Source organism: Stegastes partitus, unplaced genomic scaffold (genome assembly GCF_000690725.1).
Source record: "Stegastes partitus isolate 25-593 unplaced genomic scaffold, Stegastes_partitus-1.0.2 Scaffold1241, whole genome shotgun sequence".
Lineage (NCBI taxonomy): Eukaryota > Metazoa > Chordata > Actinopteri > Pomacentridae > Stegastes > Stegastes partitus.
The window spans coordinates 202,812-219,181 of NW_007578972.1; the positions used below are offsets into that span (position 1 = coordinate 202,812).

Sequence of the window (16,370 nt, forward strand, 5' to 3'; positions counted from 1 at the left end):
CACGCGCAGAGGCATCGCCGGGTTGGACTTGTGAAAGTGCGCGCGGCGGATCGATGGCTGTGTGTGCGATCAGCTGATCAGCGGTCAGAGCTCCGGTCCGCGGACACACACAGACGCAGTCCGGCGGCGGAGCGCGGAGGTCCGGGAGCAGCAGCAGCAGCAGCAGGCGGCAGCGGAGCGGAGGAGGAGGCTCCTCTCTGTCCGGGACACGGCGACTCTCTCCGCCCTCTCTCTCCTCACGTCTCCTCCCGCCGAGATAAATTAACGGAAAGCAGCTGTCGGTGGTTGTAGAGGCGAGGCGGCCGTCTGGCAGCTCAGGGATCCCGTCCTGCCGATCTTCCTGCTTCGTTTCGGGGTTCTTTCCCGGGACTCCTCCGCTGCGGCTGCACCGCCGCCCTCCGTCCCGAGCACCGAGGAGCCGCACCGCCGCACGCCGGCCACAGCGCACCGCAGGTCGGGTGGACATGTTGCCGAGGTCCGCCTCTCGCCGCGGCTCTCCGGAGCTTTGAGATGCAGTTTCGGGACGTTTGGGATCTCCGCACCGCTCCAGCACCGACTGCCCCCCGCCGCTCCGCCGCTGCCTAACGGGACTTTTCTCTTGTTGCCGGAGATGGTGTTCGTGTCTGGGCGGAAAGTTGCGCGCTCCCCGGCGGAGGGCCTCTAACAGGTCCGGACCGAGGAGCCGAGCGGGGGCAAAGTTCAGCGGCTGGAAATGTGAAGGCGAGGCGGCAGAAGGAGGGTCCCGCTGCCCCTCTCCGGCTTTTTCTCTTCTTTCTGGTCTCACTGTACACGCGCGGCCGCTGCGCACACGCACGCGCACTCAGGCTGGAGTTACAGTAACACACACGCACACACACACGCACAGCCTCCAGAGGACAGCATGTATTCTCCGCTGTGTCTAACGCAGGTGAGTTCAACTTTATTCAGCGGGCTTTGCTGCAGCCTGCCGCCGCCCCGCAGCGCCGCCGGCCGGCCGCCGAGCGTCCGGGGCCGCCGCCGGACCCGGACCCTGACGCGCGCGCTCAGCTCCGGAACTTTGTGTGGTAGTTGTGTAGCGGTTGTGTTGTTGTGTCTGAGCCGCTGCGGGTGTTTGTTTTCCTGCACACTGTGTCCCGGCGGCAGCCCGGTCCGGCCGCCTGCAGGTCCGGTCCGGCCTCCGGAGCTGCGGCTCGGAGGAGGTTTGAGGTCTGAAGGCCAAAATCTGGGAACAAATTCGGAGTAAAGTTTGTCTCCGCCGAGAGTCGGACGCGAAGCGGAACCGCTGCTCAGTTTGACAGAAACTTTGCGGAGTGTTCAGAGTTAGAGACACGGAGTGTGTGTTTAGGTGTGTGTGTGTTTAGGTGTGTGTGTGTGTTTAGGTGTTTGTGTGTGTGTGTGTGTTTAGGTGTTTGTGTGTGTGTGTGTGTGTGTGTAGGTGTGTGTGTGTGTGTGTGTGTGTGTTTAGGTGTGTGTGTGTGTGTGTGTGTGTGTGTGCAGTCTGGCGCAAGTTCGGTCTGAAGTTCTGCGGGTTTCTGCTGCTGGTTCTGGTCTGTGGCACCGAACCGGGTCTCGTCATTAAAAGCTTCCTCCTCGCGGCCTCACGCACGAACCTCAGGCCTCACAGACCCGTGCGTGTGCGCGCAGGGAGGTGACGTGAGGTGACTGAGGTGTTTTTCTCGCCTTCACTCGTGATTCCGGGTTTTGATCCACTTCAGAACTCACCTGGTTCCGGTTCATAGCTGCAGGCTGCGTTCAGGGTCACAGGTTCGGTCGAATTTCAGAGCTTTTTATTGGCTGTGAGCTGCTGCAGGTTGAATTCTGTGTTAAACTGAACAGAAACAAAATAAAACATTTAAATCCTCACAGATTTTATTTTTATTTCAGCATCTGACACACACATTTTAATCCGTGTAATTATGAGGATTGATTTAATTTTAAACCTGAACTCAAACGTCATAATTTATTATTTTCAGCAGGATTTCTTCTTTATTCTCTGGAGGCTGATATTTGGTTCCTGACGGTCTGAACCGTGTATTTGGTGGCTGTAAATAAATATTGAGCGAGTGCAGTGAAAGGAGATAATTCAGGAACCATCTGCTCCGGAACATTTTAATCTGCTGCTGATATTTCGTGTCTCTGTGACTTCGCTGCTGAATCCAAAATTGTGCACAATTTGCATGTTGGTTTGTTTGTGCAGCTTCAGTCTGAGTGTCTGAATCTGCAGCACGAACACAGATTTACAGTTTAATCAGATTATCGGCCAGTAAAACCAATAATCAGCAGACAGCCACTGACTGTCGGTTTTTGTAAATCTGTTCTGTGGAGGATTAAGAAATACGTTTTAGGGCCTGAACACTTGTGTTTTATTAGTCCGATTATTCTCTTTTCTTTTATTCTCGTGTGATATTTTGAGGTTTTTGGATGAAAGTGTGTTGAGTCGAGCGTCAGACTGTTTTAATTAAAACACACACATTTAAAGGTGGATATTTATTTAAAGTGAATATTTAAATATGTGATAAATCTCACGTTTTAACATGCAGATTCTTTCATAAATTTAAAAATTTAAAATGAATTAAACTGAAACATTTTAGCTTCGAGGTGACGTAAGCAGCTTCCTTTAACCTCCAGCCAGCAGGGGGCGCCGCAGACAGAACGCTCCGCCAGCGATTTTATCGTAATTTAAGTGTTTATTTAAAGTTGCGTTCCTGCAGCGTGTAAAGATAATTTAAGACAAGTAGCAGAATTTGTAAAAGCCTGAAAAGAACGTTTTAAATCACGACGTTGTTTTGACATCGGGATGTTTGTTTACGTATTTTTTTTTGCATTTTTATTTATTTATGAACACATCTTTGGCAACGTGTGTGTTTGCATTATTTTGAGTGTGACGGTGTCGAAATTAAATGAAAGAAGAAAACTGGAGATAAAAGCTGAACAGGTGCTCGTTGATTTTATAGAAATATTATTTGAGATTCAAACGTCTGAATGTCGATCAGCTGATCAGCAGCAGAGTCCTGGATGAGGAGTGAGTTCATCAGCTTTAATTCTGTCATTTAAATCTGCGGTGGTTGTTTCTGATCAGATGCTCCGTCAGCCTCCGATCGGCTCTCAGGTGTCCCGAGGAGGGCAGCTGGAGGTCCGACTGGTCTGAGTGGGACCGGAGGATTATGAGCATCGCTGCTGCTCTTCAGGCCTGTTGTTGTGTGAAGCCTCGCCGGCCTCACAGGCGCTGAAAGGAGGAACCCCGGGGAGCCGAGCTGAGCCTCCTCACGCCTTCAGCCGGCTTCATTCAGCCTGAAAACATCCGCCGGCTTCACCTGTGTTCTGTGTGAAGACGTGACATTTAATTCTCCGACCCGCATCCAGCAGCGGCTTCACGCTCAAATTAGTGACGAATAAATTCCAGAATCAGGAGAGAACAGAGCTGGATTATCTGCACACGGATGTGTCGGAACAAATGGAAATGTTAAGGCCAGACGGGAAAAGAAACGACTCGTTCAGACAAACAAACCTCATCGAGTGTTTGAGGGAAAACCCAGAACTGCACATTTCTCTGTTAAAATAAAAACACAGCTTTAGGTTGAACAAATGAATCAATCATTTTAATTATAAGGGCTCATTTCATTTATTTTTTATTTCTTATTTTAAGATGCTGGAATCAATTTCCACTAAAATGTCTAAAATAACACAAATGAAGTGAATAAAGCAGCAGAAAGACGTCACCTTTAATTCACACTCAGTCATTAAATGTCAGTATTTTCCTAAAATAATCCACAAGCAGCCGCTGTGTTGAGATAATTCATGTTCCTCCTTTAAATCAGCTCGTTTTAATCATTTCCTTAATTTTAGTGAAGCTTCACTTTTACTGAAAGATAAAAATAAAGTCAGATTTTATTTTTCTATTTAAATCAACTGTCAGCAGGAACAAAATGTTCACTGACAGAAAAGCTGAACTAAACCTTTACACAAGCTGGAGAGGAGACATTTTCTAAAAAAACAAACCCAAAAAATTAAATATTTCTACTTGATTCAGATCTTTTTCCTCATTTTGTTCATGTGAGTGAAGCTCTGAGCAGCACGGACAGATTCTCAGGTTGGTTTTGTTTAAAGAAAAAACTGGAACAGAATGTTCACTGAGCAGAAGAAAACCTTTACAGAGTCCACACGTGTCGTTTCCCTCAAACGAATTATTATTGAGACAGGAGTTCATATTTCTAGTTTTATTCGGCTCTTATTAATCATTTTCTTAATTCCAGTGAAGCTCCCAGTTTGCTTCTTTTTCTTCTTACACAAAGATTCTGAATTTAGTTTTGAAGGAAAAAATGTGGGGGAAAAAAAATCAGCAAACCTCTTAAAGAAATGTAAAAATGTCCTAAAATAAACCCTAAAAGCAGCTATTAGTGAGGCATAATTCACTATTTCAATGTAAATCAGCTGCTGTCAGTCGCTCAACAGGATTATTTTGTCTTAAGACACGTTGGAGAAAACCTTCCTGAGAACAAGAGGGATTAGATCCGGCCGGCGGCAGAAACGGCTCGTTTTCAGGCTGAATGTGAGACCAAGTGACTTGTTAAGTGGGATTGTGTTTGCGGCGGAGGAAGACGGTGTGAGCGGGTCAGGAAGCTGTGAGGAATGTTGGTATGTGGCTGCAGCGAACATCCAGAGCTGCAGATCCACTGTGGAATGTGTGTTTGGAGATGAGGCTGAACACATCATCCGTCCAGCAGCAGCAGCCGCTCGGCGTCCTAATAACCGCCCGAGGACACGCAAACACAAACCGCAAATAACAAAAGGTTCTCGCCGTCCTGGAGTGAGATTTCAGAGCTCAGAAAGCGGCTGCAGGTTGCTGCTGAGCTGCTGGAGGCGCTTTTGGAGACAAACCCGTTCGCTGGACCGACTCCAAGAAGAAACAATGTGCTGTATTCAGACCCTGACAGGGAGGGTGAACAATGTTATATAAAAAAAAAAAAGCAATGCAGCTGGCGCTCTAATGCACAGCCTGTAGATATAGTTTCTGTGTAGTGAGAAGGTTCCATGAGAGACGCCCAGCTGCCCTCAACTTCCTCCATACTGTCGGTTTTCATACATTTAACCTCCAGATGAACCCGACATCTTCTTTAAAACATGTCATCGGCTTTAAACGCATCCAGATCTGATTCTGAGAGTTTCACAGCTCTCATTAATCCGCTGCTGAAAATAGTCCCGTAAGTTTAAATGTCGAGCTGATGCTTTGTTCTCAGAACAAAACTGTTGTTTCAAAGCTGAGCCGAAGCTTGAACGATGTTGATCAGGTCAGTTTGTCAGAACCACAGCGATCAGAGTCTCTGTTTTATTGGGTTTGGGCCCGTTTGGGTTAAACGAGTCGGACAGTGAGCACCGTGAGGCCGCATAAAGAGAAGGAGACAAATCCGTTTTGTCTGATTTCTGACTATTTAATAAACAAAACAGATTTAATTAAACCTTAATCAATAAAGTGGTTCAATTAATTTACGTTCTTATAATTTATTTCTGTGTAAAACTCCTCTGCTGCTTTTGTTGCTCTGAGCAGTTTGTGGCTGAAGCAGCTTGTTTTGTGTGTTTTCTCCAAACCAACGGAGGATCTGTTGGTGATCCGACGGGTTCTACCGACGAACCGAAGCTAGTTCAGGAGAAATGTTCTTGTCGTGTTGCTTCGCTGATTGGTTAAAGGTCATCAGCAGCACCCAATCAGCCCAAAGATTAAATGCTGAGGGTATGTTATTGTCATGGAAATTTCCATCAGGTCTAAATATTGATTATTGATATCTTGTTTATTAATGATCAGGGTCCTACACCATAATTATTATGGTGATTAATCTAATCTGCTGGACTCTGCTTTGTGAGGTCGGGGTGGATGGACGGCGCTGTGATTATTACTGGTCTCATATAGTTATCAAGAAACTTTTTAAATTTCGCAAATTTTTTACAAACGTAGCGTGAATTAGGCTCGTTGAAATGTGAAGAGTTGTCAGAAGGAGGCGCTGCATCTGCGTCAACCATAAAAAAACAGAGTGGAGGAAGACGGAAACAAAACCAACAGAGGAAAAGTGTTTTCATCGTCAGGTTGAGACGATCGTCATGATGTCAGCTGGTGTCGGCCATGTTTGATGATGTCACTAATAAAGATCTTTAACTCAGAAACCACCTCCAGTGTAAAAATGTAATGAAAACGTTATTTTTTCTAATGACACACCTAAAATGTACAAAATGAAAATATGTTCGGGGAACACAGCAGCTGACCGTTAAACTGTCAGTTAATCTGCTGATCAATATTTTCTGCATCAATCGATCAGCTGTTTGGTTCTAAAATGTCTTTAAAACGTGGATCAGAGTTTCCTCAGATGTCTTGTTTAGTCCAAAGATGTTCAGTTTGCTGCCACAGAGGAAAGAAACCAGAAAACATTCACTGAAGAAGCTGAAATCTCAAAACTCAGCCTGATTTTATTAGAAAATACTCAAGCTGATTATAAAAATAGTTGGAGATTGTTTTATTGTTTGACGAGTAACTCATTCATTCCTGCAGCTCCAGTAGATTCAGCTGCAGGTCGGACGTATTGGCAGAAATAATAATAAAAGTATTGGCGCAACTTGCAAGTTGCCAAATATGTGAATTGACCAACAACCCTTCACCGTGGTTACAGAAAACGTTGCCGCAGTTTAGTTGCATCTGAAGGAACTGCTGCTCTCTGGTTCCTCAGAAACACCACAAACATTTGAACTGCAGATTACTGAAGGTGTGTTTTTGTGCAGCTCCGTCGCAGCTCCTGCAGCGGTGGACGTCCGCATGCAGCCGGTCGCAGGTTTTCCTGCTGGCAGCTCTTTGATCTGTGAACGGAGGAGAGCTGCTCTGGCGGTTTGTCCCCATAAGACGCTTTCTGTCCGCGTGCAGCTTCGTCTGCTCGCCGGTGATGCAACTCTGCTGCTGTTTTTCTTTCTCTGCGTCTGTGTTTGGATGGAAACAAACTGAAATGACAGGTTTTCTCTGCCACAGATGGACGTCCAAACCCCGAAAAGCAGCAGAGAAAGTGCAGAGAGCAGGACGAAAACACTCTCAGGCTGCCACCAGTGATTTTCCACCACCAGCTGCTTTTATATGTTTCAGCTCCTTCGCTGATCCAAACTCTTTAAATTCTTTCTGTTCTATCTGCTGCCAGTTTCCTCCACCTTCTGCTGCTAAAATCTAAATCTAAAACTTTTACACAAATCTTTATTTATTTTAGTGAAATTAATGGAAACCAGTGAGATTTGGTGGTCAGCAGTAAAAAAAACACACGTTCTGTAAAATGTCAGTAAAATATAAAGAAACTGGAGGTTTAGATATTAAGGATAATTGTGATATTTTCAAAATGAAGCATTTCTATCATTTTAATAGTAAACGTGTTTAATAATCTCTGTGTGTAATTATTTACTAGAAAAGAGACAAAACACACAATGAACAAGGATGAATTTGACTGATCACAGTTTTATTTAGTTATTTAAAATGTTCCATCCTGATCAGATCCTGAATGTTTTTGGCCTCGATATATATATATATATTATATTATATATATATACATACACACACACACACACACACACACACACATATATATATATACTCTGAACCCTGAGATCTAATTGTGTTTCTGTCAAAGCTCCATAAATTATTTGCTACAAACCACCAAACACCAAACACCTGCCTGAATCCTTGTTTTCTGATTGAAACTGTATTTTTGTCAGTTTTAATCTCTTGTGCTTCGACTTGTTCAGTGAAAAGAGCTTTTGTAGGATGAAGTGTGTGTGTTTGTGAGGCTGCAGCATTAGAAACAGAACCCTGCTGGTGTCTGGGCTGAAACTCGGCTCTGTTACCTGCGCTGGTATCGAGACAACAAGGAAAAACTCTGCTGATGGAGAAACAACGTTTAATAATAATTGAGGTGCTTTTTTAGGAAAGACGTCGTGTTGCAGATTTAAATCCTAAAACTGTGCATGTTGTGTTTCTGGTGTTTGTGTGTCGCAGCAGTGAAGCAGCATGTTCCCTGTTTTAGATCGGCCGGGTTCTGTGGTGGTTCTGTGGTGGTTCTGTGGTGGTTCTGTGGCTCTGGGGGCAGCAGGTGTGTCGGAGCTTACACCAGGCCTGATCCTCGACATGCCGTCGGACCACGTTCCCTCCTAATAGCTGGCCTGCTCTCATCAGCCCAGAGCCACATAATGCACCTTTAATGCACCTATAATCCTGCACATGATGCGATCTGAGCGCGTGCGGAGCGGCGGCGGCCTGGTGTTTGTGTTGCGGCGCTCGCCTGTTTGTTTGCTGTGTTTCTGCTCCTCGCTGTGCTTTCGGGCTGCAGACCAACATTCCTGCTTTAGAGCCAAGAAAGACGCACAAACATTTTCATGCAGATCAGATGCTGAGCTGCTGCCGTCAGACGCTTCGCTCGTCTTCTGGCTTCACCTCCTTTAGAGTCGCTACCTTTCTTCACCGCTTCCTTCTTCTTTTACGTCCAAATCTCCTTCTGTCCTCCGTGCTTTTGTCTTTTGTCTCCTGATTTTTTTCCGTCTTTTTTCCTGTTTTTTCTCCCTTCTGGACCTTTCCATGATAAATCAATCCGTCCGTCCCATCTGACCCAGAATCAGCCTCGGCCCTCAAACACACAGATGTTTGAAAATATCAGCTTTTTCATCATTTCTTCATAAAAACACTTCTGACACCAGATCAGTTCTACATCCATCCAGGTGTCACAGTCTGAACACTGGATCTGGTTTCGGTTCATGTCCTCTGTAAGCAGCTGGTAGCATCAGTATTATGGGATGCAAATATGGTGAAAACATTCATAGTGTGAAAGTAAAACTGCACATTTTATTAAATATACTAAAGTTACTGCAGATGAAGAACCAACTGGTACAGTTCTGGTTGATATGATGTGGAGTAATCTTTACGTTTTCTTCTTGTTTCTGTTTTTTTAATAAACTAAAACCTACTACAATGAAAATAACAGGTAGAATGGGCTGAATTTATTTTACCACGTCGGCATCTTTCTAAAAACAAACATGAGTTTTAAGATAAGTTCTTCACCTCTTTCCTGTGACTTATTCCTCATTTCTTACTGCAAACTTGAAAACGTGAAATCTGTCAAACTAGTGAAGCTGTGTGTGAAGTGATGCTCAGGACGTCTGCGGTGTTTGAACTTGATGGAAAGATTCGGCCGAAGGAAACAAGGAGTCCTGTGTTTTATTTTGGAATAAACCGATTTTCCAGCTGTAGCTAACCACAGTAGGTTGGTGCTGAGACCGATCAGGTGAAAATGCTGAAATCAGCTGCAATCTGTACTGTCTGCTCGGATATCTCTGGTTTAAAGGAACACAAACACCGTTATCCTGCAGCAGTCGGTCATCCTGACTGAGGTGCAGTCAGACTGTTGTGTGGAGAACAGTCTGACTGCACCTCATGTTCCATGTACATTAGGTTTAGGCATCAACATTGCAGTTTGGGGTAAATGAGCCTTCATGACATGTTTGCCTCTTTTCGTTTATGACCAGAATCCCTATGTATCTGATATATGATTGGCTGGTTGTTCTGCACTACAGACCTCCTAATGTTGGGGTTTTACTGTCTGTCCGCAGGATGAATTCCATCCTTTCATCGAAGCGCTGCTGCCCCACGTCCGGGCCTTCGCCTACACCTGGTTCAACCTGCAGGCCCGCAAGAGGAAGTACTTCAAGAAGCACGAGAAGCGCATGTCGAAGGAGGAGGAGCGCGCCGTGAAGGACGAGCTGCTCAGCGAGAAGCCCGAAGTCAAGCAGAAGTGGGCGTCGCGCCTCCTGGCCAAGCTGCGAAAGGACATCCGGCCCGAGTTCAGGGAGGACTTTGTTCTGACGGTGACGGGGAAGAAGCCGCCGTGCTGCGTCCTGTCCAACCCCGACCAGAAGGGCAAGATGAGGAGGATCGACTGCCTGCGCCAGGCGGACAAGGTGTGGAGGCTGGACCTGGTCATGGTGATTTTATTCAAAGGGATTCCCCTCGAAAGTACTGACGGCGAGAGGCTGGTAAAGTCTCCTCAGTGTTCGAACCCCAGCCTGTGCGTGCAGCCACACCACATTGGAGTTTCAGTCAAGGAGCTGGATCTGTACCTGGCCTACTTCGTCCACGCAGGTAAGTCCGCTTCCTTCACTGTTTGTGGTGCTTGTTGGGTGAATGTGTGGAGACGCTGCTCAGCTGGGAGGATATGACCAAAGACGGTCGCAACTTCATGCCTCGTTTATTGAACTTGCAGCTTTTTAAAGCTTCTTTCTTGCTTTTATTTAAATTTGGCTTTCTGAGTTCCTGTCTGTTGTGGAGACGTTTGTGTTTCTGTGGAAGTTTCATTCAGAATCACGTTTTAAGGATTAACTCACATCTGCTGGCTGAGACGTCATCTAACACTCACATGAACATCTGGGCGGTTTGGTGAGTCAATGGAAGTCAGTAGGAAAGGTGTGTTTGATGGAGGTCATCTGATGGGTTTCATCAGGGCCGATAACTGGTGATCGAGAAAACTGATCAATGTTCTAAAAAGAAAAAAGTTGTTGAACACGAAACTTTGTTAATTGTATTTTACATGTTAAACTAAAGGGGAACTAGCTGGTGACCAAACCAGACACGGATTTCATAAAATTCTAGTTGCTTTTGTTTTAAACAGGTGGAGATGTTCTGATGGTGATGTCGGATCATTTCACTTTTTCACTGAAGGCATTTGGAGGAGTCTGTTAAAGACCAGAATAAACCGTCCTTATTGAGTCCCTGAAACCTTTTTTTTTTCTGAACCAACATATGAAATCTGTTTCTACAGTGAAGTGGATGAATCTGAGGCGTCGTGCAGAACTTCTGGTCGCTGCTCTCAGTTTAAAAATATTTAATTTGATCAGCATCAGTTAAAAAACTTCAGAAATCGTAGAAACGGTGAACGTCGGATGAGATAATCTGTTGACGCTCGTGTTTGACTCCTGCAGCCTCCAGTCGAGCTGCTAAACCTTCTGATAGTATTAATGTGGTGGTTTTCCTCAGAGACGTTCCTGCTGGACTCGTTTCTATCAGCAGCCTGTAAACACCGTCGACTCCACTGCTCCGGATAATGTTCCATTAACGTTCCAGCTTCTGTCTGAGTCTCGACGGGACTGAAGATGAATTCAGTCTGTAAATCTGCTCCGATTGTCCTTTTCAGGGAGCTGTGGAGGTTGTTGGTCAGTTGTCTTTGATGAAATCTACATTTTTACACTCCAGAAAGTCCAACCTACTGGATCGATAAATAAATGCAGCATGGCTCAGACAGAACACACAGAACAGAGGAGCCAGTTGTTGGAGATACGTTGAAGACGGGGAGTTCTGCAGGAAAACCAAATCTGTGACATTACTGAAAAACCGCTTCGTTCTTCAGGTGTCATTCAAAAAAAAAAATGCCAAAAATAAACTTTTTGCACTAATTAGATCCTATAAAAGGAGTTGTTGGAGATACATCCAGTATGGTGAAACATGTGGAAAAGTCTGGAGACATGGAGATAGTTCAACATCTGCAGGACGAGGAGACGACATGAAATAACAAAACAACAGTTTGTTGGGTTGGGAAATAGTTAAATCTCCGTGCCTTTGTTTCCCAGCGTTAGAGATACCTGTTGGACGTGAAGGTTCCAGGTTTCTTAACCGAGTCCATCTCTGAGGTCTCTCTCCTCCTTCATGTTGTTCTGGTTCCACAGAGCTGCAGAACTTTATGAAACATGAACCTCAGAGAACTTGTTAAACATGAGATTCTTTAGTTGTGACTTGATGAAAGTTTTCGTCTCAGTCAGTTCATGTGTGCTTGAGGATGAAGCTTCTTCTTCACTGTCGCCCGCCGACATGTTATCTGCAGCCGACAGCCTCGATCCCATCAGCGGTCAGTAAAGCAGAAGTGAGCAGAAAGAAACGCTGCAGCGAGCAGAGCTGCTTCACCAAAAAAACACAATTATCTGGGAGCGATTGCTCAGCACGTTTCCTGATTTCTGACTGATTCTACGGGAAAATCATTTGGCTGGTTGGAATATTTGAGAGCGGCAGCGGAGATGTTTGGCAGCAGCTTGAAATACTTGGCAGCGAGCTGCTTCTAAGTTTGTTGGAGCTTCAGAGTTTTCTTGGAAAAGGACGACAGCTTCCAGATAGACGGCGAAACGATCCGCGAGGTCCACTTTCAGATTCCCTTCGACAGCATCGACTCCAGACCCGAAGCTCACGTACACGCTGACATTTAGTCCCTAAAACAACTTCAGCTATTTTCTCACTTAAGTTTCTGTTTTGTTGAATTTCAAAGTTCATTCTGCCTTTGGAGTCAGTGGTCGTGTTTAAACATTCAGTTTGTTTGGTCTGTTGGAGCTTTCAGCTTCGTGTTTTTCTCAGATTTATCAGAAAACCTTGATGCAGTGAAGAATGTTTGAGGTATAAAAATGAGCAGAGTGTTTTTATTGCAGGTTGAAAAGATGTTTCTGGTTTTTGTGGAGAAAAGTTTGAAGTTTTTCTCAGATTTTCCACAAAAACTAAAACCAATGTGAGCAGAACTTCTCTTTATTGCGGATGTTGCTGCTGCTCGTCGTGTTTCTGTGGAGGTTTTAGGACGCAGATGCTCTTTTCTGAAAAATCCTTTTTTTGTTTCATTTCAAGATTTTTCGGAACCTCTGAGGCCTGATGAGACGTCTGAGGTTTAAAACGTGAGCAAAGTTTCTGTTGGCGTGCTTGTGGAGGTAAACTTTAGGATTCAGATGTTCTCTTCTGCAAAGTGCTTGATGAAGTTTCTTCAGACAACAAGTCACGCTGTTGTTTGCACTTTGTTTCATTCCAAGATTTTTCAGCATTTCTTAAATGTAGAGGCATAAAAAGTGAGCAGAGAGTCGCTCTGTTCCAGGCCCTCCTTCGGTCGTGGTGCTGTTTTTGTGGAGGTGAAGTTTGTGGAAACCTTAATTACAATCATTTCCTCCCTGAACTGAAGCCTCTCTGAGGGTGAAGAGCTGCTTTCAGCTCTGAGGAACCAACAGTTTGGGTTTGTGCTGCTCCGATGCAGCGATGCGACTGTTCCAGGAGTTCTGACTATTTTATCGGATGTTTGGGCCGAGCTGCTCCTCTGCAGCGCTGATTAAAAGCCCGGTGAAGCTGCTGACCTCGGAGCTCCGGGCCGGAGGCGGCTCTGTCAGGGCAGCCGGCCGGTAATTAAATTCATCCCCAAACCGCCGACTGCAGGCGGGAGGATAAAGAGCAGCAGTGTTGCCCGTAGAAACCGCAGCGAACTACCAACCATTTATTATTTAATCCTCTGACTGCAGCAGCGCCGACTTCAAAGACTAGAAACCTGACGGAACTTTTTCTTTCTCTCTGTTTTCACCTGCTGCCGTTTGTTTCTCAGAGGTTTGGTGGTAAATGTACCTGCTTCAGTGTTTTACAGCTTTAAAAACCCTGCTGGTCCCGACTCCAAACCTTTGTACTGTGATGGACTTTAGGGCTCAAACTGATCTTTATCTTTACTGTTGTCTGTTTTCTGGATGAACTGATCAGTTGTTTGGTGTGAAGTGTCTGAAAATGGTGAAATATGTGATGACACCTCCTGAAAATTTCTTCTGAAAAACAAAACAACATGGAATTCATTTCCTAATTATTTTAGGTGACAGATTCTGTTCAGAGTTTGCTTGTTAATGAGCAGCAGCAGGAGCTCGGGGTCGATGGAGGGCTGTTTCACTGCAACTGTCACGGAAATCTAAAGCAAACTTTTGAAATGTTGCGTATCTTTTAAACAAGAGGTAAACGTGACTTCACCTCGTTCTGTTTAGGCGAGTAATCACAGCTGCATGGTGTCGTCAGAAGGTGGCGCTACAAGAAGTTTAAAACTAAACCAGCTGCTGAAAAACCTCCAAGAAGTAGAAACAACCAGAACTTCAGAGAAACATGCAGAAGCTTTTCAGAAACCGTTTCAGCTGGTTTGCTGAATTTGTCTTTCAAGCGTTTTCTAACGCGATGCCTCTAAATGAGGCTTAGGGTTAGAAAGGATTAGTTAGGGTCAGTTAGGGTTAGTTAAGGTCACCTAGGGTTAGTTAGGGTTAACTCCACTCAGTCATTTATCGCGTTTGAATGCAAATTATTCTGGATCAGTTGTGATAATTTGCTGTTCTTCTGAGAATCTTTGAGTTCTGAGCGGTTGATGAGACTGAACAGAACATTCAGAGTCTGTTTGTGACTTTTTTAACAGATTAAATGAAAAATCAGATTTTTGTTTAAATCAAGTTGAACAGAGTTTGACTTCAGATTGAAGGAAACTGAACAAGTGGAACTTTACAGTCACACATACAACAACTAACACACACAATAACACACACACACACACTTACACACACACACTCTAACACACACAATGGCACACAATAACACACACACACACACACACACACACACACAATGGCACACAATGACACACACACACACACTAACAGACACACACAATGGCACACAATAACACAGACAGACACACACACACTAACACACCCTAACACACACAATAACACAGACACAATGACACACACACTCACAGAAAACAACTTAGAGGTCAGAGGTCACCCCTCCCCTGTCTGCTTTCTGAGCGCGCTCAGTGCGGCGGCGGGTATCACTATCACGGCACGTGCTCAGAGGTCAAAGGTCGGCATGTGGAGGCTGCGACCCCGATCGTCAGACGTTTAACCTGCAGGATAAACATGTCGCCGCCTCATTAGCTGCCGCTGGAGCGCGCTCCGTGTAGGGGGGGCGTGGCCAGCGGTGGCGGCAGCAAAGTCAGTTCAACATGATTCATTTACACTGAAATGAAAGTTCAGACGACTTTAAAACGCCACTGCAGCTGAAGATGGTTCCTAACCAATGCTGTCTGTCCTCGTGGTCGTTGAAACAGTTGTTCCAGATGATAACAGAGAGTTTGGATCTTTTTATCGGAACTATGATGTCTTATTTTGCAGATTTAAGCTGCAGCTCATAAACATTCAGACATTTTCTCCTTTTACTTAAAGCAAACAGCAGAATGATGATGAAACACCTGGAATCCAGAACATTTGACTGATTCAAGATGATTTGTGTTTAAAACAAGGTTTAACTTCTTAATCTGACATCAGGAAGTGAGCAGACAGACACTTCCCTCAGAAGTCTTTCTCTGAGATTCTCCACTTAAGAAAAGTTGAAGAAACTATGAACTGATGTTTCTCCATGAAGTCGCTGATGATGATCAGATGATCCTGAAACGGCTGATTGGTGATGTGAGTTGAGTCGAACGAACAGTTTGAATAAGTTTAACATGTCAGTGAGAACACGTCCATGTAGCTGTTATAAGCCTGAATTAAAGATAGAACTGATCCACATCTGGACTCACTGCTGCTGTTTGGGTCACAGTGATGGAACAGGTTTCACCTTTCTGTCGACACTTTAATGAGGTTTTCCTGTAACAAAACCTGTAAATATCTATTTATGAACTCTGTTCCAACATCTGGCACACATGTTATTAGAAATTTAAAGCTGAGCTTTAAAGTATAACGTAAAGTGGAAGTACTCGAGTAAAACTACTTTCCTCTAGGTTTAACTTTAACTCCTGTATTTCTTGTCTGTTGACTCAGTGGTTAAACTGCAGCGATGCGTTCAGGGTCTCAGACGTCCAGCTGTTGCTCCAACCAAAACTACACCAACTCAGACCACCTGTGTGTGTGTGTGTGTGTGTTTGTGTGTGTGTGTGTGTGTGTGTGTGACCCAGTTCTCTTCGTCCTCCTGAGCTCTTAACCAGATTTGGAGCTTCGTCTCTGAACTAGTTAAAGCAGCAGCTCAGTCTGCAGCCAAACAACACCGGACGCCATGTTTGACCTGCACACACACACACACACACACACACACACACACACACACACACACATAACAAAATTGACCTGTACACACTTTGTGCACTTCTTTACGCAGTTACACACTGGTGGTAAACACTGTACGACATGTTGGTCTGACCTGCAGCTACACACACAGTTACACACAGTTACACATAGTTACACACCTTTCTACAGTTGTTGTCACACCTGTGCACAATGATACAGTTTTACACACTTAAACACACAGTTGCACAAAATTCTACACAGTTTTTTACACATTTTACACATTTACAAAAAACAAAAAAAAAGTGTTGAAGTTTAAGGAGAATCAGTGTGTGTGTGTGTGTGTGTGCGTGTGCGTGTGCGTGCGTGCGTGTGTGTGTGGTTTCCTGTCCACTCAGAAACACGATCCTCCATCATGTCTGCGGCTGTTTGTTCGTCTCCTCTTACAGACGCTTTGTGTTTCTGCTGCCGTTCATCATGTGTTTGTGTTCGAGGCGTCGCAGCAGAAAACCGCA

General features: G+C 44.8%; 1 protein-coding gene across 2 annotated transcripts; it reads left to right on the top strand.

Annotated features, from left to right (window-relative positions):
• The first annotated feature begins 263 nt into the window (after positions 1–263).
• Positions 264–15,768, top strand: LOC103369108 (nuclear factor 1 A-type-like). Of its 2 annotated transcripts, XM_008297721.1 has the most exons (3): positions 264–907; positions 9,598–10,126; positions 15,121–15,768. In XM_008297721.1, exons 1-3 carry the CDS (start codon positions 881–883, stop codon positions 15,174–15,176), a joined length of 612 nt encoding a protein of 203 aa, XP_008295943.1. In that variant the 5' UTR covers positions 264–880; the 3' UTR covers positions 15,177–15,768. The 2 variants fall into 2 exon arrangements, with proteins under 2 accessions (XP_008295943.1, XP_008295942.1); XM_008297720.1 differs by lacking the exon at positions 15,121–15,768 and having other exon boundaries at positions 9,598–10,399.
• The last annotated feature ends 602 nt before the right edge of the window (positions 15,769–16,370 follow it).